The sequence below is a fragment of the Platalea leucorodia genome (genome assembly GCF_965183815.1).
Source record: "Platalea leucorodia genome assembly, chromosome: 4".
Taxonomy (NCBI): domain Eukaryota; kingdom Metazoa; phylum Chordata; class Aves; order Pelecaniformes; family Threskiornithidae; genus Platalea; species Platalea leucorodia.
This window is the reverse complement of record NC_138826.1, coordinates 126,306,293-126,327,528: the sequence shown is the minus strand read 5'-3', so window position 1 is coordinate 126,327,528 and position 21,236 is coordinate 126,306,293. Positions and strand designations below refer to the sequence as shown.

The window sequence follows — 21,236 nt, the reverse complement described above, 5'->3', positions numbered from 1 at the left end:
GTGAGGCCGCCCCTCGAATGCTGTGCTCAGCGCTGGGCCCCGCACCCCAAGGCGGCCATGGAGGGGCTGGAGCGTGGCCAGAGCAGGGCCATATAGATGTGGTGCTCGAGGACATGGTATAGATGGACTTGGCAATGATAGGTTAACGGTTGGACTTGATGATCTTTTCCAACCTTGACGATTCTATGATTCCCACTGGCAGGCAGGGGTTCAGCCACCTCCAGGAAAGCAGGGCTCCATCACGCGTAACGGTGACTTGGGGGGACAAACTCCATCGCTCCGAACGTCCCCCCCCTCCTTCCTCTTCCCCCAGCTTTATGTGCTGAGCATGGCGTCATACGGTGGGGGGTATCCCTTGGGTCAGCTGGGGTCAGCTGTCCCAGCCGTGTCCCCTCCCAGCTCCTTGTGCCCCCCAGCCCCCTCGCTGGTGGGGTGGGGGGAGAGGCAGAAAAGGCCTTGACCCTGTGTCAGCCCTGCTCAGCAAAACTAAAACATCCCTGGGTTATCAACGCTGTTCCCAGCACAAATCCAAAACACAGCCCCATAGTAGCGACTGCCAAGAAAATTAACTCTCTCCCAGCCAAAACCAGCACGCTGGTGTATAACTGGTGCGGCATTTTCATCTGCGTGGTGCTGAATGTTTCCAGTAGCGATCCTCAGGCGTGTGCGCCTTGTTCTCAAGGTTTGTAGTCTCATTCCTTGCTCTTTCTAAAGTACACTTGGCAGGGTCAAGTGGTTTCTCAGCTGGTTGGGCCACCAGCAGCGACTTTCTTCTGCTTCAGGGGAGGTGAACGGAGGTTAACGCTCTCTCCTTGATGGGCAGAAGGAGAATTTACCCACTTGTCAAGAAGAATTGCTAATTGGCCATGAAATGTTATCCTCCAAATTGCCCTTTTTCTCCCCTTTCATAGTTATTGTGAAGCTATTTTCTGATACTCGCTGCTAAGACAAAATGACTTGCGGTCAATAGAAGAGGAAACAGAGGCAGACAAAGGCAGGAGGCCACGAGCGAGGAGCCGTAGGGCACTTTTTGGAGGCTTTCTTGTAAGCAGGACCTGTGGGAGCAGCGCAGGCCCAGGCATGCTGCAGGTTGGAGTCCAACTGCGGGAGCTCTGCAGATCTTCCAGGGCCTTCAATCATAGCTTGAGTTCCAGTTTTGAGGTTTGCCTGGGGACCGGCGAGCTCCAGCACTGTGATAACTGCATCCTCAGGGTACCCCCGCCAGGGCATCGCACCCCACCAGATCCCCCCCGGCACTGGAGGGGAGGAATTTTATCCCCCCCAGGGCACCGCGTTTCCCCTGGGTACCGCATCCCCCGAGCGATGCATACCCATGCCGAGTGCTCCATCGGCTCCTGCCAGGAATTGCATCCCTCCCCAAGATACTGCATCCCGCTGGTACCACACACCCCCCCCCGGGTACCACACGGGCATTGCGCCCCGCCCCCCCCCCCCCCAGATATTTCACCTCCCCTTGCTGTTGCATCCCCCCGGGGCATCCCATACCCCCGGGGTGTTGCATCGCCCCCCTCCCCGGGTATCGCATCCCCCCCTCGGGTACCGAATCCCCCCCGGGCATTGCCCCATCCCTCCCCCTCCCGACAGGGCGGTCCGTTCCTCCCGGTGGCTTCCAAACGAAAGCGAAAGCGAAAGGGGAAGGCGGGTCAGGCCACGCCGGTCGTGTCCGGGGGCGGGCGGCGGGGCAGAGCCGAGGAGCCCCCGCCGGAGCCCTGAGCCGCCCGGCCCGGCCCGGCCCCGCTGCTGCCGGCCCATGGCGGGGCCGCTGCTGCCGCTGCTCTGCGGTACCGTCGCCCTCCTCCTGTCCCGGGCCGCCGCCGACACCGGTAAGCGGGGCTTCCCCGGGCTCCCCGACCCGCCGCCGGCATCCCCACGCCTTCCCCGGGGCGCCCACGCCGTCCCTGGGGTGCTCGTTCAGCTTTCTGGGGTGCCCACGCTACTCCCCGGGGGGCCTGGGTTCCCCCCCGGGGTGCCCATGCCTCTCCCCGGGGTGCCCATGCCGCTCCCTGCCTGCCCGCACCTCTCTCTAGGTGCCCATGCACCCCTCCAAGGTGCCCACGCTGCACCCCGGGGTGCCCACGCTGCACCCCGGGGTGCCCACGCTGCTCCCTGCCTGCCCGCACCTCTCTCTAGGTGCCCATGCACCCCCCCGAGGTGCCCACGCTGCACCCTGGGGTGCCCACGCCGCTCCCTGCATGCCCGCACCTCTCTCTAGGTGCCCATGCACCCCCTGAGGTGCCCACGCTGCACCCATGGTGCCCACGCTGCACCCTGCCTGCCCGCACCTCTCTCTAGGTGCCCGTGCACCCCCCCGAGGTGCCCACGCTGCACCCATGGTGCCCACGCTGCACCCTGCATGCCCACACCTCTCTCTAGGTGCCCATGCACCCCCCCGAGGTACCCACGCTGCACCCCAGGGTGCCCACGCTGCTCCCTGCCTGCCCACACCTCTCTCTAGGTGCCCGTGCACCCCTCCAAGGTGCCCACGCTGCACCCCAGGGTGCCCACGCTGCTCCCTGCCTGCCCGCACCTCTCTCTAGGTGCCCGTGCACCCCCCCGAGGTGCCCACGCTGCACCCATGGTGCCCACGCTGCACCCTGCCTGCCCGCACCTCTCTCTAGGTGCCCGTGCAACCCCCGAGGTGCCCACGCTGCACCCCAGGGTGCCCACGCCGCTCCCTGCCTGCCCACACCTTTCTCTAGGTGCCCGTGCAACCCCCGAGGTGCCCACGCTGCACCCCAGGGTGCCCACGCTGCTCCCTGCATGCCCGCACCTCTCTCTAGGTGCCCATGCACCTCCCCGAGGTGCCCACGCTGCACCCCAGGGTGCCCACGCTGCTCCCTGCATGCCCGCACCTCTCTCTAGGTGCCCGTGCACCCCCTGAGGTGCCCACGCTGCACCCCAGGGTGCCCACGCCGCTCCCTGCCTGCCCACACCTCTCTCTAGGTGCCCATGCACCCCCCCGAGGTGCCCACGCTGCACCCATGGTGCCCACGCTGCACCCTGCATGCCCGCACCTCTCTCTAGGTGCCCGTGCACCCCCTGAGGTGCCCAGGCTCCCCCCTGGGGCAGCCACGCTCCCCCCCAGGCTGCCCATGCTGCACCCCTGGGCACCCACGCTGCTCCCCAGGGTGCCCCGGCTGCACCCCTGTGTTCCCCTTGCACCCCCCTGGATGCCCACCTCCCTACCAGCGTCCGGGGAGGCTGAGAGTGAGTTTTAGGGTCCATGAGACGGACCCACGGGAGCTGCATCACCGCAGGATTTCAGCCCGGTTGGGATCTGTGGGTTTTTCCCGGGACTGTGACTCATCCACGGCCGAGCATCGCTGCCAGACCGGGAATGTCCCATTGCATCTCGCCTCTCCGAAAGCAACTCCGGAAAAAAATCACCGTCACAGCTCAGCACGGCCGGCGGAGGAGGCGGCGACGCTGACAGCCCCAGGGAGCCGCTGGCAGCGGCGGCGAGACCATTAGGAAATGCCGAATTCACTGAAAATGTGGGAATCGTGAAGGATTTGCATGGAAGCGCAGGAAATAAGGCTGGAGGGGACTGCGAAGGTTCGGCACAGCTCTTCCTTCTCCAGGCCCCCGTCTGCTGCTGCAGCTGCGACGCTCTAGAAAATGAATTTATTCCTGTTTCTAAAGAGCCGGTGGGCGCAGCGAGAGCTGTAAAATGACTCCAGCGTCAAAAATGAGTGTGCTGCCAGGCTAAAAATAGCTTCCCCTGAAAGCAATACCCTCCGACAGCCCCGTCCTAGCGGTGGTGCCATCAGGGCTGTCGTTTGGGGCAGAAAACGTGGTTATCTGGGGTGTTAGAGAACAGGAATAATATTTATTGCTTTTAATTCAGCTGCTGGATAATTTGGGAGGTGCCGCGGCCGCTCTGGCAGCGGCCGTGCTGAGGCATCCTGTGATGCTCGTGCCAGGCATCACGTCCTCTCCGGCTTTCCAGCCCTGGCACAGCCGATCGATCGTAGATGTTTTTTAGTTAAATACGTGAAAAAGTTTTATTTATTTCTGTGATTTTGGCGTTTCTTGTGAATTCTCCCGTCTTGGGCACAGACTTCTGGAATTTCGCTTCTCTCCACTTTTGGCTTATGGTTTTTTAAACCATTAGCAGAAAATGAGCGCCGCTCTGGCCCTTTTGCTGATAATTTTCTAAGAAAAAAAGAGTTAAGTTTTCCCAGTGTGGATTCTCCGGTGTCTAGTTGTGGTTGTGCATCCTCCCGCAGCCCCGCGAAGCCGGAGGGGGGCACCTCCGCGACATGGGATGCCAGCACACGGCAGCGTCTCCATCCCTGGGACTGATCCCGGCCACGTGCCCGGCGCCTCCGTGGTTTGCTTCCCAACGTGCCGGGATGAGCTCACCCTCACCGCCATCATTTGAGATCACCGGCAGAGAAAGCCAAAAAGCCAAGTGAAATCACAAATTAATCATGCAAATGCAAAAAAAAAAAACAAACCCCAAATATTGCACACGCGTTTCAACCTGGAAATTTAATATCAGTGGGATGCAGGAATTCGGATGGAAATAAGGCAGCCAGAGGTATTTTCCCAGGAAGGCTGGTACCTGTCACCGCGGCTCGTTTTGGCTAACGTCGCGACGTTTGGCGTCGGCTAACGATGCGACGAGTCTTTGAGCACTTGGGCTGATTCACCAACGGGAAAATTCAACGTGCAAAGCCCAGAGGGAGCGGAGACAAGCGGAGAGATGCTTTTGGCCGTCCCGGGAAAGTCTTGTGAGCTTTTCCTGGAATTGAACAGGAAAACAGAAGACAGGTGGTGTTTTTTTCTGCGTGCAAGTCCCTGGTGGTGCACAGATCCGGAGAATTGTGTCCGTCTGCTTCAATAAAAAAGCAAATAAGAGAGGGAGAGGGCTGTAGTTACTGCAGATCTCCTTGCTTGGAAGCAAGAGCTTTATCGCAGTCACGGCTCTCCCCATCCATCCGCGTTTTGCACCATTTCCAATTCCCTGCCGAGGTATAAAAGAAAGCCTAAATCTCGGTCACGCATCTCCAGGGCTGTAGCAGCGCTGGAAACCTGAATCCCCAAAGATTTCCTCCCCTTTTCCCCCTTTCATCTCATGAAGCGAACAGAAATCCTTGCAGCGATGGCACGAGATGCCGGGGTTGTGGTCCTGGAGAGCGGAGATCCTGGAGTCTTGCCATCGAAGGACTTGGGCATTTTTTGGAAGAGGAAATCATTTTACAGTCACATCAACTGGAAAAAAAAAGTGCTTCGGTGGGATTAGGATGGTGAGATCAGGTTTAAAAGCTGAAAGGCATAAGCAGGACTCGCAGGTCCCTGTTTTTCCTGGACATTTTTGATGCTTCCTGCTGGATTCTGGATTTTGATGCTTCCGGTTGCGCTCCCTTTGTGGCTGCGGGCTCTCTTGGCACTGGAAGGACTTTTCATTCATTTTATGGCACGGCTTCAGGTCTGGTGATGTGCGAGGGCATTGCGAAATGGCCCGTGGCATTTCCTCGACGCGCTCCCAGAAACTTCCACCGCCACCTCGAGCGGAGGCCGAGAACTGACGTGCTCAGCGCGCGCGTGGCCGCCGCATCGCTCGTGCCCTCCGGGCGCATCGGCTGCAGCTCTTCGGGGGGGTCCCGATGCCAGGGGACATGGCACGGATCCACGCCGGCACCGAAACGGAGCAGACACCACTGGGATGTTCTGGGGATACAGAACAAGTTGGGGCAGGACATTTTTAAGATTAAGGAGATTTTTAGCTCCGGGTGGTTTGGGCGCCTGGGGGAGCAGGTTGTGCTCCTGTCCCCATCACCATCATCTTCCCATCCTCATCGTGCTCCTGTCCCCATCGCGTTCCCGTCCTCATCGTGCTCCTGTCCCCATCGCGTTCCCATCCTCATCGTGTTCCTGTCCCCATTGTGTTCCCATCCTCATCGTTCTCCCGTCCCCACTGCCATCACATTCCTGTCCCCGGCAGGCTCCTGTCCCCGTTGCCAGCGCATTCCCATCCCTCTTGTGCTCCTGTCCCCACTGCCATCGCACTCCTGTCCCCGCTGTGCTCCTGTCCCCATCCTGCTCCCGCTCCCAGCCCAGCCGTGCATCCCTCCATACTGAACGTGCATCAATCCCGGCTGGGCACTGCTCCATCCTGGTGGGGCGTCGCTTCAGCCCAGCTGGGCATTGCTCCATCCGTGCTGGGCATCAATTCATCCGTGCTGTGCATCACATCCCGGCCGTGCATCGCTCCATTCCGGCCGTACATCGCTCCATCCCGGCCGTGCATCGCTCCATCCCGGCCGTGCATCGCTCCATCCCAGCCATGCATTGCTGCATCCTGGCCGTACATCGCTCCATCCCAGCTGTACATTGCTCCACCCTGGCCATGCATTACTGCATCCTGGCTGTGCATCACATCCCATCTGTGCATCGCTTCATCCTGACCACATATTTCTTCATCCTGGCCATGCATCACATCCCACTGTGCAGTGCTCCATCCCAGCCATGCATCGCTCCATCCCGGCCGTGTATGACATCTCGTCCGTGCATTGCTCCATCCCAGCCGTGCATCACATGCCAGCCCTGCATTGCTCCATCCTGGCCGTGCCTCACATCCCGGCTCTGCATCGCTCCATCCCAGCTGTGCATCACATCCCGGCCGTGCATCACATGCCAGCTTGCATCGCTCCATCCTGGCCATGCATCACATCCCAGCTCTGCATCGCTCCATCCCGGCCGTGCATCACATCCCGGCCGTGCATCGCTCCATCCTGGCTGTGCATCACATGCCAGCCCTGCATCGCTCCATCCTGGCTGTGCATCACATCCCAGCTCTGCATCGCTCCATCCTGGCTGTGCATCACATCCCGGCCGTGCATCACATCCCGGCTCTGCATTGCTCCATCCCGGCCGTGCATGACATCCCAGCCGTGCATCGCTCCATCCCAGCCATGCATCACATCCCGGCCGTGCATGACATCCCAGCCGTGCATCGCTCCATCCCGGCTGTGCATCACATCCCAGCCATGCATCACATCCCGGCCATGCATCACATCCCGGCCATGCATCGCTCCATCCCAGCCATGCATCACATCCCGGCCATGCATCACATCCCGGCCATGCATCACATCCCGGCCGTGCATCGCTCCATCCTGGCCGTGCATCGCTCCATTCCAGCCGTGCATCACGTCCCGGCCCTGCATCGCTCCATCCCAGCCGCGGACCACTCCAGCCTGGCTCTATGTTGCTTTATCCCCGCTGTGCGTCTCTCCATCCTGGTGCTGGAGCATCACCTCTCCGCAGCGGCTCGCGTGGGGGGACAGGAGCTGGCAGCGGGGGTCACGGGTGAGCCGTGCCCACATTGCAGCAGGAGTCCAGGCGCAGGCACGGTCTTGGGGCAACCAAGAAACTTTCTCCATTGCACCAGGAAAGAAATGAAATTGTAGCACCCTTTTGCAAAACCGACCTCAAATCAGGGTCGAGGTGAAGCACAGCTCCTCCTGGGAATAAGAAAAGCCATAACTCATAGCTCACCACTGCCCCATTGCCCGGCCATGGGATGCTCAGATTTCAGCTGCCTCCAAGGCCGTGGGCTGCAGATTCCAGCAGGGAAAAAACCCCTCGGAAGTGGCTGGAGGACTCGCACGGCACCTGGAATTTTTCACGTCCAGCTGCAAAATGAGCGGAGAAAAAAGGGGGCAGCGAGCGCAGCCAAAACGCAGCAGCCGGTGGCGGGATGCAGCCGGGGCTGTCGGCCCGGGCCGGTCGCTGCAGGGGGATGAAATTCTGCAAAAAGGCTTCGTCAACCAGAGGAGCTGCTACAAGTGACCGCAAATGTGCCAGAAACAGAGCTTTTCCCTTCTCCATTCCCCATGCACAGGCACAGCCATCTCACCACCGTCTTTCGGCAGGCTGGATGAGGCTCTCCCAGCCCCAGAGCAGCACCAATTACCCATTCCCACCCCTTGGCAGGATTTGACCCCCTTGGATGCTGTTCAGCACAGCGAGCCGGGGTTCAAAGGGTGCCTAATATCCCTGTTGCGATCTCTTTTTTTTTTTGATCCCAGCGCGATGCAGCCGCCCCAAGGACGTGGCCAACGCGCGCATCGATGTGGGCAACAACACGCCGCTCAACGCCTGGCTGCGCTACACCTGCAACCCGGGCTACAAGCGCAAAGCCGGTACCTCCAGCCTCATCCAGTGCATCCTCCGCGACGGCTCCACCGAGCCCGAATGGACCCACGCCACGCTGCAATGCATCCGTAAGCCCTCGCTCGGCAGCTGGGATGCGACGGGGACCGGGGAGGGGGGACACCTCCATCACCGGCGTGGCGGAGGAGGATGCGGGGTGGCGTGGGCGCTGCCGTTGACGGTGTCTCCACGTTGTGTCTTCCCAAAGGGGATCCGGCTCTACCTCCACTAACGCCCAGCCCTGAGCTCCTGACTGCACTGTACACGGAGAGGATGACCCAGAGGGGTGAGGAAGGGGCGAACGCATCCCACGGGGGTTGGTTTGGGGCCGTCGTGACCGTGGTCATGGCAAAACCCCAACCACCGTGGTGTGGAAAGCAAAATATTTCAATTGTGTGATCAAATTAATTCAATTGTCTGAATTTATGCCATTTCGTAGCTGCCAGATGGGCTGTATGGTCCCTGCCGCGAACTGCCCGAATTGGGCACAAGGCTGAGCACCGAAATGACGGTGCTACCTGCAGCGTGCCCTTTAATTTTTTAAATTAAAATGTTTTACACCATTTTCCCCAGCAGGAACCACCAACACCAGCCTGACCCCCAGCCCCTCTCCAGCAGCAACACCCGGGCTGCCAAGAGCTGCCGGCCAGTCACCCGTGCCACCAGCACCTGATGAGCCATCATCGGGGACATCCACGCCGCCGGAGATGCCCCCGCTGCTGGAGACATCCACACCGGGAGAGGGGACGGCCACTGGGACATCTCTGGGGACAAGCCCGCTGCCCACCGCCCCTGGGGGCCACGCCACAGGTCAGGCAGCCTCTAACAACGGGGCTGCATTTCAACCAACGAAGGCTCTTTTACTTTTTCAATGCATTTTTCCCTTCTCTCCACCCCCCTTTTTAGTGAGGGTCCCCCCAGCATCCCCCCCCTTTCCTGGCTTTGCAGCTAAAAATCTCCATTTCTCTCTTTTTTCCAGTTTCCATCCAGACCCTGGCCTCTTACATTGGTAAGCCGAGCAAAAAGCTTATTTTGGCAAGCAAGCAGGGGTTTATTTTCTTTAATTTTGAGCTTAAAAGCCCTCCTCGGGGCTGCTGGAGATTTATGCTGTGGTCGAGGGCAATACCTCCAAGGGGGGAAGGATGCAGCACCCAAATTTCTTCCCCGGGCGGGGAGGGCACCTTGCGAACGTGCACGAAACGTTTTCGGCTCTTTGCGGAGCTGTTTTGTTTCAGCCGGGCCGTGCCCTCGGCTGTGCGTCGGAAGATGCTCATCGGCCGCCGCGTCTCTCCCGCAGGGCTCCCGCTGCTGGTGGTCGCCGGCATCGTGGCCTGCTGCTGCTGGAGGATGAAAACGTAAGTGTGCCGAGCCCCGCGAGGTCTTTCCACCCCAGCGATGAGTTGTCCTCAGCCTCTGCGCTTTCCTGAAAGCTGGGGAAAGCCCTTCGGGTGCTGGTGACGCTCCTCTCCCCTCCGCAGGCGCGCGGGGCAGCACTACGCAGAGGTGGTGACGGCCATCCCCATGGTAGCTCCCGCTGATGAGAACATGGATATGTTGCCGCCCAGCGTCTTCCCCACGGGCTGAGCACCCACTGCCGGGCAACTCGGTGCACCCGCCAGCCCGGAGGATGCTCGGGGCTCGGGTGGAAAGCTGGATGGCTCCCTGAGCGGCGGCAGCACGTGGTAGAGCGCATCCCGGTCCCCAGCCGCCCTCCGCATGGAGCATCCTCGCCCCAGGGACACGTGGCTGCTCTTCCCAGCCTGAACAAGTGACTCTCGTGGATGAGTCCGCTCCAGCACCCAAAGGTGCGTGAGTGTCCTATTGTGCGGCTCAATGGGGGGTGGGTCCCGCGAGCACCCCAGGGTGGCGTGGACGTGGCGGGCGTTCTGCGTCAGGAGCCAGAATGCGGAGGACATGGCCCTGCAGGTGCTGGTGGGTGGCAGGGAGCGGGCTGGGGGCTGCCCGCCCCAGCGTTTGGGGTGCAGGGGATGGGGTTTGGGTGCTGGGGGTGAAGCTGGGCTGCCCTGCCCCAAGTAGCACCCATCCCCTGGTCAGGAGCAAGGCCAGAGCTGGGCCTGCTGGACACCAGCCCCTTCCCTAGAGCCGTTTTACCCCCAAATCGCCCCAAAACCCACAAAGCAGCGCTGCTCACGGCAGACGGAGAGAGAGGGACCCTCCGCCGCGTCCTTACCCCCTTCCTGCTCTCTTTCAGCCATTCGCCGGTGAACCCGCAACCGCAGCGAAGGGTGCCGGCACCGTCCCGCTGCGGCCGCAGGGGTCAGCCCTCGTGCGCAGCTCAGGCATCCTTTGGAGGTGTTTTCGGCCGACCCCAGGTGCCCACCGGCTCCAGCCGCTCACAGGGGACCGCAAGCAGGAGCGATTTCACTATCCAAAGACTGAAGGCAATAACACGACCTATTTTCCTTTGCATGTTTTCCCTTCCTCCATCCTCAGTTGTTATCCACTCATTTCCCCCTTGCTACAGAACAGGCAGCTTTATTCTGATGCTGGTTTACGTATAAATGTGTATATATTGTATATAAAATAATGCACGCACAGCAGTTGATTTGTCTGGTTGGTCATCTCGCCAGCCGCGATGGTGGGGAGGACAGCGGGGACGGACAGAAGCTGGGTTGGAGTGAAATCAGTCTCCACAGCAGCAAGGGCTCGCCAGCCACCAGTATCGCCATGCCCTAGAGGCAGAAGATGACGGCAAGGTGGCAGCTGCCATTTCTCAGCTGGATGGAAAAAGGGTTTTCAGCTGGCAGCTGGAAACCAGTAGGTATCTAACAACTTAATTTCCACGTCCTTTCCTCGCCGCTGTGTCTTGTCCTCCTGTTTGTGCCACTGCTCTGGACCATCGGAGCTGGAGGAACCAGCGCTTTGGATGTGTGACGGACCAAACCCTCCTGCAGCGGCACTGCCTCTCCCCGACGTACCACAGGCGGGTCGGAAAACAGCGGAGGCTGGAAGGGATCGCTGGAGGTGCCTGGTCCAACGTCTGCGCTGAGCTTTGCGGTTATATTCAATGTCTGAAGCCTTGGATGAACTTCTGCCCATGAACGGCGAGCAGAACAGGGAAAGCTTTTCTGGAGTCCGTGATTCAAAAGCAAAAGGAGAGCCGGCGAAGCAGCTGCTATTCAACGAATACCATGGAAGTCAACAGGATGCCTGAGGTTCCTCCGGCAGGCATGGGTCACGGCTCCAGGCCCACGTCGAGGAGCAGAGCTCTTCTGAGATCAGTTTCAGTTTTGATCTCCGCATGACACAGGCTCTGGTACAACGAGCCACGGTGTCTTCAAACGGAGAAGTCGCCACCTGATTTACAAGACCGCCACGCTGCTTGCACATTGCTACTGTGATGGCTGGTAAATAAATGCAACCCAGGACGACTTCTTAACTGAAGGGAAGAGAAAAAAGAAAGTGTTAAGGCTTTTTCTTTTTGTGACAAATTTAATTTCAGCATTAAAAATGCTCTCTGGTTTGTCTCTGAGTTCGACTGAAACCAAACCAAAGCAGTTCTTCAGACGCTGCCTCTCTTCTTCCATTTTTGCTGCAGGAGAAGGGAAACAGAGTCTGGGGAAACCCCTCTGCTGCAAGTAAGAAAAATTAATTCAGCTGGGAGAGACTAATGAGTTCCTCCCAGAACCGATAGTGAAATTTTCCTCATTAAAACAGGCTCCGGGAAAAAGTCTGTTTTCTAGGAATACAGTGTTTCTTTGGGTACTTCTCAGTGTCGCATTTTCTCTTCTTCAGCGGATCAGAGGATTTCACCGAGGCATAATGTGATGGAATAGGTGGGGATGTCCTGGCAGTTTGGTTACCGAAGGCGCTTTCCTGGTGATGGAGGTTATGGAGGGGTAATGCTCAAAAAAATAAAAGCCATCCTGCCCGATACAGTTTATATAGTGCATATTCTTCTGTGCCGTGCAGGCTGTGCTGACCAGCTCCTGGAGGGCAAGGCAGGGCTTGAGAAAAGGTCTTGCACCTCCTTGCAGAGAGCCTGGAGGGTTCCTCTCAGAGCTGGTCTGAAATCCTGCTCCAATATCCACCTGATTTTGGAGCTGGGATGTGACAACAGGCCTCGTCCTGCACCCGGGATGGCTCCGGGGTGCAGGCGGGGCTCTGGGGTGCTGGAGGGCTTCGTTAGAGCTGGGCGGGCTGTTCCTGAAGCGCTGGGAAAGAGGTCAGTGCCGTCAGAGAGCCAAAGCGCTTCTGCGTGCAAGCGTGGCAAAGGTAGCCACCTGCATCCCTGCTGCCATTGCTCTGCGGGAGAAAGAGAGATGTGAGAGAAGAGGAAGGCTGGAGGAAGGCTTCCAGCCTCAGACGCAACCCCCTCACATCCAGAGAAGAGAGCAACGATGTGCCCGACGCATCTCCTGCCACGTCCCTTGCAAGGAAATCCCTTACGGGACAGCTTGTTTAGCAGCTGCAACAACCAAAATCATAGAATCACAGAATCGTTAAGGTTGGAAAAGACCCTTAAGATCATCGAGTCCAACCGGTAACCCAGCACTGCCAAGCCCACCACTAAACCATGTCCCTAAGCACCACGTCTATCCGTTCTTTAAATCCCTCCAGGGATGGGGACTCAGCCCCTGCCCTGGGCAGCCTGGGCCAGGCCCTGACAGCCCTTTCGGGGAAGAAGTTTTTCCCAATACCCAACCCAACCCTGCCCTGGCGCAGCTTGAGGCCGTTCCCTCTCGTCCCATCGCTTGTTCCTGGGGAGCAGAGACCGACCCCCCCGGCTCCAGCCTCCTTTCAGGCCGTTGCAGAGAGCGATGAGGGCTCCCCTCAGCCTCCTCTTCTCCAGGCTGAGCCCCCCCAGCTCCCCCAGCCGCTCCTCCCCAGCCTTGTGCTCCAGCCCCTGCCCCAGCCTCGCTGCCCTCCTCTGGCCACGCTCCAGCCCCTCCATGGCCGCCTTGGGGTGCGGGGCCCAGCGCTGAGCACAGCATTCGAGGGGCGGCCTCACCAGTGCCCAGCGCAGGGGCACCATCACCTCCCTGCTCCTGCTGGCCACACCGGTCCTGATACAAGCCAGGATGCCACTGGCCCTCTTGGCCACCTGGGCACACTGCTGGCTCATGTTCAGCGGCTGTCGACCAGCACCCCCAGGCCCTTTCCCGCCGGGCAGCTCCCAGCCGCTCCTCCCCACGCCTGCAGCGGTGCCTGGGGTTGTTGTGCCCCCAGGGCAGGACCCGGCCCTGAGCCTTGTTGAAAACGTCGCTGTGCAGGTCTTTGCCAGTAAAGGACGAGGCTTTGCCCACCTCTGTGTTCGTGTCCCCTGCTGACGGCTGGGAGCCATCTGCTATCTCTTGCAGTGGACACGGAGCTCCACCAGATTTACTGCATGCTTGCAGATCTCAGCGCTAGGGAAACCTGGCCTTCGCCGCACCTTCTGGGCAAGGATCAACCCCCAAGCCGGAAGGTGGGACCGAAGCCAAAACTGGACCCAAAAGTCAGACTGTCACTTCCAGCCGGCTGGCAGGGGCGAGGGGTGCTCTGCCAAGCCCAGATGGATGTTCAATGGCCTCGGCAGAGGCTCTAAGAGTCAGATATGGGATATGACACAACAAACCCCCCAAACCAGCCCCACCTGAGACCACAACTGACTAGACCTCTAACAACAACTAACACAACTAACACAACTAACTTGACCTCTCAGAAGAGAGGTCAAGGCTTGAGTGGATCTGTGGGAATTGCACCACCGCCCTGAATCAGGCGGTCAGGAATTTATGAGCCGGGATTGTGAGCAGAAACAAAGGGCTGGGGAGCTGCGGGCAGGAGATCCAGCTCTGGGACGTTCCCTGCTCCCTTCCACTGAGGCTTAGCACTGAGGTTGTTCCTCCCCGGTGCGATAGTTGAGAACAGTCACAGAGCACAGCCGCCCTCTGAGCGACCGTAGCAGCTTGGGAAGGTTCCCGATTCAGAAAAGTGATCTCAAAGGCCCAGAGAGGGGACTTACGTTGGTCAAAGGGAGCTTCTTCACAACCAGCAAGGAGCTGGACTGCAGCGTGTTCCTACACTGTGGCACAGAACAAGCGACGACGGCCCCGTCCTTCGCAGCCTCGCTCATCAGCTCCACCCGAAGGAAACGCTCCTAAGAAACAAGAAAAAAAAGGAACAACACTCAGAAGGAGCCGAGATACTGGAACAGGTTGTTTCATGTTTTTTTTAACCCCCTGGGAAGCGACTTGCAACATGATGCTTTTTTAAAAAAATAAAACAACAACAAAAAAAAACCCCCAAACTCCTGGTGACAACAAAAATCAAGCAGAAGCCGGCAGCAGCTCGCGAGGAAGGAAGTGAAGTAAGAGCTGGCAACCACTGCAAACAGAGAAAAGGGAACCTACATGCTTGCACTGAGATAAGAAGTCAGGTTCTGGGGAAGGCAACACCCAAATGCAAGGACTGTGGAAAAAAATTGCTGCAACCTTGTGTTTTGCTACTGAAATCACGGTGCAGAGCAGCGTGAACTGAGGAAAAAATGTGATCTCAGCTATTCTGGTCTATGCCAGCACAAGCCAGAGCATAGTCCATGCTCAGCATGGATCTTAGGATCAGGATGAATCTTATGACAATCATCTTTTATGCTTCTCTACCACACGCACCTCCTCCAAACATAATAATCAGAGATGTGCAAATGTTATGGGTAGTGGGTGCTGCCTCTCTCGGCGCCTTTTTAAACTGGCAGCAGCCCATCCTGCCCGAGACGTCATCGCTTGCAGAGCTGCCTCGAGACTCCAAATCCTAACGAGACAGCAGCGTGCCTGGGAGTTTGCCCTCCCCGGGCGTCTGCTCTGTCTCTGGAGAGCTCACACATCAGCTGAGGAACCGCTGCAGCTCACAGGCAGGGCTGCTCAGCCAGCTCGCATGTCACGACGCCTTGGTGTGGTGCAGCGTGCTATGAAGTGCAGGTATCGGGGCCCTAAATTGCCCCGCTGGAGGATTTGCTTACCTTGGAAAGATTTCACTCACCCCAGCCAATGCTAAAAGGTGTTCCAGGGACTTTGACATTAGCAAATACTTCTTTGCACGTGTCACGGCTACGTAGAGCAGGTTCCATTCATCCTCGGGATACATGCCTAGGTTGGAGGGAAGATCATCATGAGCTTTAGAAAACAAGAACGAACAGCTCTTGCATTCTTCTCACGCTTCAGCTAGTACTCCTGAAGGACACTCGCTGCTCCTCTGGGAGAGCACGACCTTGCAGAGCAGCAGAGCAGTGCAGCACTCTCCTGTATTTGCAGCGCACTTCCCGACACCACTGATAGCTCCTGCCTCGTTCCACTTTTTCCCTTCCAGGCAAAGGCAGGACTACATGCCCGGAGAAGCAGCTCACTGCTACGTCTTTTCCCACCTCCCGGGCACAGACTTGGCACTGGAGGAGTTTCTCAGACTCTAGATTCACTCTGCAGGCTCCTTTCTGCTCACTGGGAAGAGACCAGCTCTTCCAAAGCACCAACTGTGGCACCTAAGGAAAGCAGTGTCTTTCCCAAGTGTGGAGTTGGTCTTTCTCTGTTGCTAGATGGCTACCAGCTCGACCGCAGGAATATTCCCCTGCCCCTATCTCGCTGTGAAGGAAACGATGACAAGATCAATGATCACTAGGACAGCCAGCGGCACTTGACGCCACTGGGAAGCACGGGCTTGCAGGACAAGCGCCGGCAGCACGCTTTGCTTTCCCACTTTCATATCAGGATGGGCAGCACACACAGCTGTTCCCTTACCGATATCGAAGTTACTTCTCTCGTATCCGCCACTGAGACATGGCACTTTCACAAAGTCATCTGCAATCAGCACCGTATCAAACTCCAGGCCTTTGGCTTGGTGGACAGTACCTATTAGGTAATCTGTAACCAGCACACGTGGGGAACAAGAAGGAAAAAAAGATCAGTCATCACAGCAATAAAGGTATTTCTAATTTCACAAGGCGCTGAGTCAAATGAAATTATTTCATTCTGCATTCGTTTCACTTCTCCCCAAATCTAAACCAGAAGCAAAGCACCTCTGTTGGGAATCCAGATTGCTGAAGATGACTTCCCTGCCAAGGAAAATGCCTGGATTTCAGCAGCCGGAGCCCCAGCCCCAATTCCCAAACAGGAATGCTCTTTATTTGGTGAATTTTTGACTTGATTGCTTTGTCCCCTCCCCAAATTTTAGTCAGCAAGTTGCAGGGCAATTACAACTGGAATCCCAAAAAGCAGGGTAAAGTCCTAGGGCTTTCCAACTGCAGGAAATATTGTGTCCAAAGGCTTATTTGCCTCTAGCAAAGACACGTTAAACAATCCTTTGGTGGGAGATTCATTGCACTGAACTCTCCCTGGAGTCCCAGATGTACCCCAAAAGCGGCTGTTCAACTTCCTTTCTCCCTAAAAGACCGACTTGATCCAAATGTAGCTTTTTTGCAGAACAAGGTGGATTCAGCACCGAAGCTGGATTGAAAAAAGACCTGAATTTGATCCTCTATCGAAGACACAGCTTGGCTTTACCTGCCATGGCTTGTTGAGGCACGTAGTTGCTCTCAATCTTCTGTACCAGCTCAGGGATCCGCTCTTTGTATTTCTCCACTATCGCAATCTTCACTTCCAGGTCTTTGTCACTGATGCGCTCTGCATATTCCTTTAAACGGAGGAAGCCGTCAGTTCTGTCCCATTTTTTTATAAAGGAGTCTTTTATAACAAAGTTCGCTGAAAAGAAAGTAGCAGATGACATGCGTTTATTTGACAGACACGTATCATGGCATTTTTTAATTCTAATCAAATTTCAGAGTAAGTATTAGGGAAGGCAAGTGCGGGGCAGCGGATGGACCGCTGCTGTGGGATGCAGGGCCTTGGGGTGTACTCCTCGCTCTGCGATGGGTGGTTTTCGCTCAGGATTTTCTCTTTACTGATGCAAGACACCGTCAAAGCCTGATGCTCTCATCAGAGCGGGCAGTTTCACAAAACAGCATCACTTTGAGATACAGCGCTGGCGTACGCGGAAGGGTACGGCAGTTTAAGGAGCTCAGGAGAGAGCGGCTGGCAAACATTCACCGCGCTCACTCATTTCTACACCATGTGCCCTAGAAAGTTTGCACAACCCTCCTCCCCAGCGGTATTTGGAAATTGAAGGCAAGAGACTCTGAGCAGTCTGAAAAGACTCTAACGTGACTTCAGAGCGGCTGGAGCAGGGGCTCAGGGCAGAGGCAGCCCCAGGGCCCTTCCAACCTCCATTATTCTCCCTTTTTACCCCGATGGCAAGGAGTTTTCCTGATAGCTCACCTTCCAAAGAACCAGTAACAACACCCATATAATCAATCACTCGTGGCAGTTCAGTAAGGCCTTTGTTTGTCTCTGTGCCCCATGTATAACAATACTTGCCTGCTGCTGCCAAGGCAGAGGGAGATTTTAAATGAATGATTTATTTTCCAGTGAAAAGAAAGCGTGTGGTAGAAGATTCCACACACCAGGTTTAAAACCAAAACAAACAGGAAAAGCCTAAGACAAATGAAAAATTAAGTCAAATCAGAAAACATAGGGAAAAAATGCCAATTTATGAGTTTACTGGGCTCTGGCACTCAAGATAAGGCATCGCAGAGGAAAGCTGGGGAGGACTGCATGACACCGGCCTCACAATTTCAGTATTTCTGGTATTAGCACCAGCCACTGAAGCAGCCAAAATAGCACAGCCCATGACACTACCATTGAGAAGTCAGTTTTCAACAGATAAACTTCATGAGGCAATATAAAATAAACTACCAAGAAGTGCGCTACTTTCCATCACCGCAGCAAAACCTAACAAATCCGTGCCGCTGTAGGGCGGATCACGCGCAGAAAGAAGGGTAAGGCCATACTCACATTTTTGCCGTTCATCTGCGGGTCGACTGAGCTTCCAAATATCATAAATTCTTCCCAGGCCAAAACGGACAAGCCCCTAAAACGAACAATTTATCTTAATATACAGGAGTAAAGTTGCTGTCTAGAGTTTCTAGATAAGCTAGCAGGGCCCAGCGGCTATTGGTGTTACAAGGGAGGGAAAAGGGGAGATGTGCTGAAGATGCAGAAGGAAGCTGTTTTCCCAAAATCCCTGGGGCTGTAGCACAATCAAAGGCAGCTGAAAAAGCAATGATCCAGCCCGCTCTGCGGACGGACAGACGGACAGCAGGAAGAGAACATGACACTGATTGGCATTATAACAGAGCTACGGCAGAATTTTATATTCAAAGTTTTTTCGAAGAAAAAAAATATTTCTCTAATGTTTTCCCATCCACTAACAGGAAAAGTTTTGGGTTTTGATCATTTTAGCTTCCAATAGCTGCATATTACTTTGTTAAAAAGGACTTTAAAAGTCTCTGTGCCATAAATGCTGCTGGCCGTTTGACTCCCCGCTGTTTCGTGGGAAAGCCAGCTCCAGGCACGACTGCATCCTCTTTCCTGAAGCCATGGGCCACCGCAATGATGATAAACTTGCTAAGCTGACTGTAAATGTTTCCATTTCGATGTAAACTGAAACAAAAGGCTTTGCTTTGACAATTTTGACTTTCTGAAAGTATTCTTCCCCCTTGTTTCCAAATTCAGTTTGTTTTGTTCCATCAAAAGAAGCGTCAGCCTGAATTTAGACTTATTGCAAACTGCAAAGATAGACAAGGATTTTGGTACCGGGAAGACAGTTCAAATATTCATTCCATTGTAATATGCAGTTTCCCAGTGCAAAAAAGAAATTAAAACATCAGCCTAAAATTCAAAAGACCAGGCTCTTCCTCAAACACGTTCAGCATTAGGACAACTGTCCATGTGCTTCTACATTTCTGGGTGCAGAACAAGATCTCAAATTAAATCACAGATATTGATGATTCAGAGTTTGAAGACTAACGATTCTGCTGAGGCTTATTAAAGCCTCCCTGCAGTTCAAGCAGGTGAATTTTTGCAGACGTGCACACATGCACACTCTCCTTCTACAGATACATGGGCGCTTTTTGCAGATGACAATTCAGTGCAAACCTCAGAACTGTTGCTCCCTTCCAGAGTTAACATTCAGCGCTGCTGCAAATCTCAGTTTCCCTCACCAACAATGCTGGTGAACCAACTTTCCCTGGCTTTCCTGGGTGTATCGAGATGGGGAACAGACCACCACAGGACTGGCAATTAAGAATGAGCACAGCCCAGCCCTCTGTGGCATCTACAAGCCCAAAGGTCACCTTTAGCTGCAACCATTGTCGTCTTCTCTCAAGAGAGCTTGAAAAATGTTTCTCTCAGGGCACAGCCAAATGCCTTTCAATGCTTTTTACACTCAGCCTGTAATTACAGCTGATTTTTATTTCCCTAATGCAGGAACACTGTGCCACTGCCAGTGGCCAAAGGCAGTCAGCAACACTCCATATAATGCAAATACTTGCAGTGATTTGTTACAGCCACAGATCACTCTGTCCCTGCCCCATCCAGCAGCCTGGAGCTGCTGCTGTCTCAGGAGCCTGATGAAAAAAGGGACAGCTGAGCCTAAAAAAGGAGCCTGACCTGCATGGATTTGAGGAGCAGCTGCTCTAAATAACCCTTCCCCAGCCACAACAGATTGCTGCTTTCTCCTTGAACATTAGTTTTAAACCTGGGTGCTACAGATGACAACAGATCATAGACTCATCAAATCGTTTAGGTTGGAAAACACCCTTAAGATCACCGAGTCCAACCGTTAACCCAGCACTGCCAAGCCCACCACTAAACCATGTCCCTAAGCACCACATCCACACGTCTTTTAAATACCTCCAGGGATGGAGACTCAACCACATCTATTTCAAGACACTTGTAGGTGTCATTGCTACGAGCGCTAACAGGGTTGGGGGCTTGAGGTTGGGACGCGAAAGACGCGTTGGCAATTTCCCCTTACCCCAATCACGTGTATTTTAATCGGTCTCGCTCTTCCAGTAAGTTTCACAGCATCCTCGAACACGTTAAAATTGCTTCGTGATAAGACTGTTATCTTCCTTTCCATGCTACCTCTCACATCACCTGCATGAAGAAATTCCCAGTTAGCCAGGGCGGTTAGAAAGCAGGTATCTAAAACCCAAAGATCTTCATAAATCAGGATTAATCCTGAGACACTTTGTTTATTATGCAGTAGCCCTGTGACTCCCAGTCACTGAACAGAGCTGACGGAGCCGAGTGGTGCACCGACATGGCTTACCCTTTTGCTCTCCACCCACTAATGTCTTATTCCTCATCCTCTTGCAGACATCCAGAATGGTTGCTCCAACGTAAGCTATTTCAGGACCAAATCTGAAACTCTACATAGAAAAATAAAGGAAACAGCAGGAAAAGAAGAGGAACTTGTTAGAACCTACAAAAGTGTTACTATATATGGAACTATACAATTCCCACCAACCTTCTGGACAACGTTTCTCTTAGAAAAAGCACCCAAATTTCCCCAAAGTATTCCTAGAAACCCTGGTCACTCTTACACCCAAGGCGATAGGAACTGTGCGATGAGATGGGACTATCATAGAGGGCAAAACGTGGTTTCCAGCCTCTCCACCCCAACAGCTGCCACTGCCAAGACTCTTCCCCAGTAAGTTAATGCGACGTGGCACGTCTGTCCTGCAGCAGGGCAGGGGCTAGAGGTGGTGGGAAAGCAGCCGGGTCCCTCACTTTGCTGGGCTGCTGGAGAGGTGACGGACTGGAGCAGCAAAGCAGGGCTGGAAGTTGCTCCTTATGGTTTCCTAACCTGTAGATCTGGGGCCAAGAGTCAAAGCACCGTAAGCGCAAAGCCATAACAGTTTCACTCATGCCATGATTAAAAACCACCAGTGCCTGGCTGAGCACAACACCTCCACCAGCAAAGAGAAATGGAGAATCTTGTTACCCAAAAAACTCCACAAGCGAGGTGATGCAAGGCTGGTCCCAAGGCCGTCACCAGACGGGCCACTGCAAATAAACGCAGTCCCCATTCCTATGTGCCTGTCCCTGGCTCCTGCCCCTTGGCAAGGCTGCCACGGGGCAAGGGGAAAAGGCAGCTCAGGCAGATGGGCGTTTGGGTGGCCGTTCTGGCTTAGGAGCTGCTTGCATTGCAGCTTGTATTGTTGG

The 21,236-nt window shown here is 55.5% G+C and overlaps 2 protein-coding genes across 8 annotated transcripts in view; one reads left to right on the top strand and one right to left on the bottom strand.

Annotated features, from left to right (window-relative positions):
• Positions 1-1,734: 1,734 nt before the first annotated feature.
• On the top strand, positions 1,735-9,791 carry LOC309588880 (uncharacterized protein). 3 transcript variants are annotated; one of them, XM_082308647.1, is made up of 7 exons: positions 1,735-1,844; positions 8,058-8,252; positions 8,390-8,467; positions 8,758-8,991; positions 9,161-9,190; positions 9,479-9,536; positions 9,660-9,791. In XM_082308647.1, exons 1-7 carry the CDS (start codon positions 1,772-1,774, stop codon positions 9,763-9,765), a joined length of 774 nt encoding a protein of 257 aa, XP_082164773.1. In that variant the 5' UTR covers positions 1,735-1,771; the 3' UTR covers positions 9,766-9,791. The 3 variants fall into 3 exon arrangements, with proteins under 3 accessions (XP_082164773.1, XP_082164772.1, XP_082164774.1); XM_082308646.1 differs by having other exon boundaries at positions 8,755-8,991; XM_082308648.1 differs by lacking the exon at positions 8,390-8,467 and having other exon boundaries at positions 8,755-8,991.
• The window catches only part of FBH1 (F-box DNA helicase 1), a 32,052-nt gene continuing 20,029 nt past the window's right edge, over positions 9,214-21,236 (bottom strand). For 4 of the 5 annotated variants that reach the window (XM_082308643.1, XM_082308645.1, XM_082308644.1 and 1 more), the window contains exons 16-23: positions 20,341-20,440; positions 20,044-20,165; positions 18,021-18,096; positions 16,674-16,871; positions 15,912-16,034; positions 15,160-15,266; positions 14,147-14,281; positions 12,310-12,447 (exon numbers count right to left, since the gene is read on the bottom strand). In XM_082308643.1, the coding sequence (XP_082164769.1) occupies positions 12,328-12,447; positions 14,147-14,281; positions 15,160-15,266; positions 15,912-16,034; positions 16,674-16,871; positions 18,021-18,096; positions 20,044-20,165; positions 20,341-20,440 (981 nt within the window). In that variant the 3' untranslated portion in view covers positions 12,310-12,327. Of the gene's footprint in view, positions 12,448-14,146; positions 14,282-15,159; positions 15,267-15,911; positions 16,035-16,673; positions 16,872-18,020; positions 18,097-20,043; positions 20,166-20,340; positions 20,441-21,236 lie in introns of all 5 variants that reach the window. The other variant, XM_082308642.1, reaches the window with a different exon arrangement.

Bases quoted from the DNA above. Each gene is read 5' to 3' on its own strand.
- LOC309588880 (XM_082308646.1), top strand. From the start codon at position 1,772: ATGGCGGGGCCGCTGCTGCCGCTGCTCTGCGGTACCGTCGCCCTCCTC. The intron at 8,468-8,754 runs GTGAGGAAGGGG...CATTTTCCCCAG, and splicing joins GGAGAGGATGACCCAGAGGG to CAGGAACCACCAACACCAGC. The intron at 9,537-9,659 runs GTAAGTGTGCCG...TCCCCTCCGCAG, and splicing joins TGCTGCTGGAGGATGAAAAC to GCGCGCGGGGCAGCACTACG.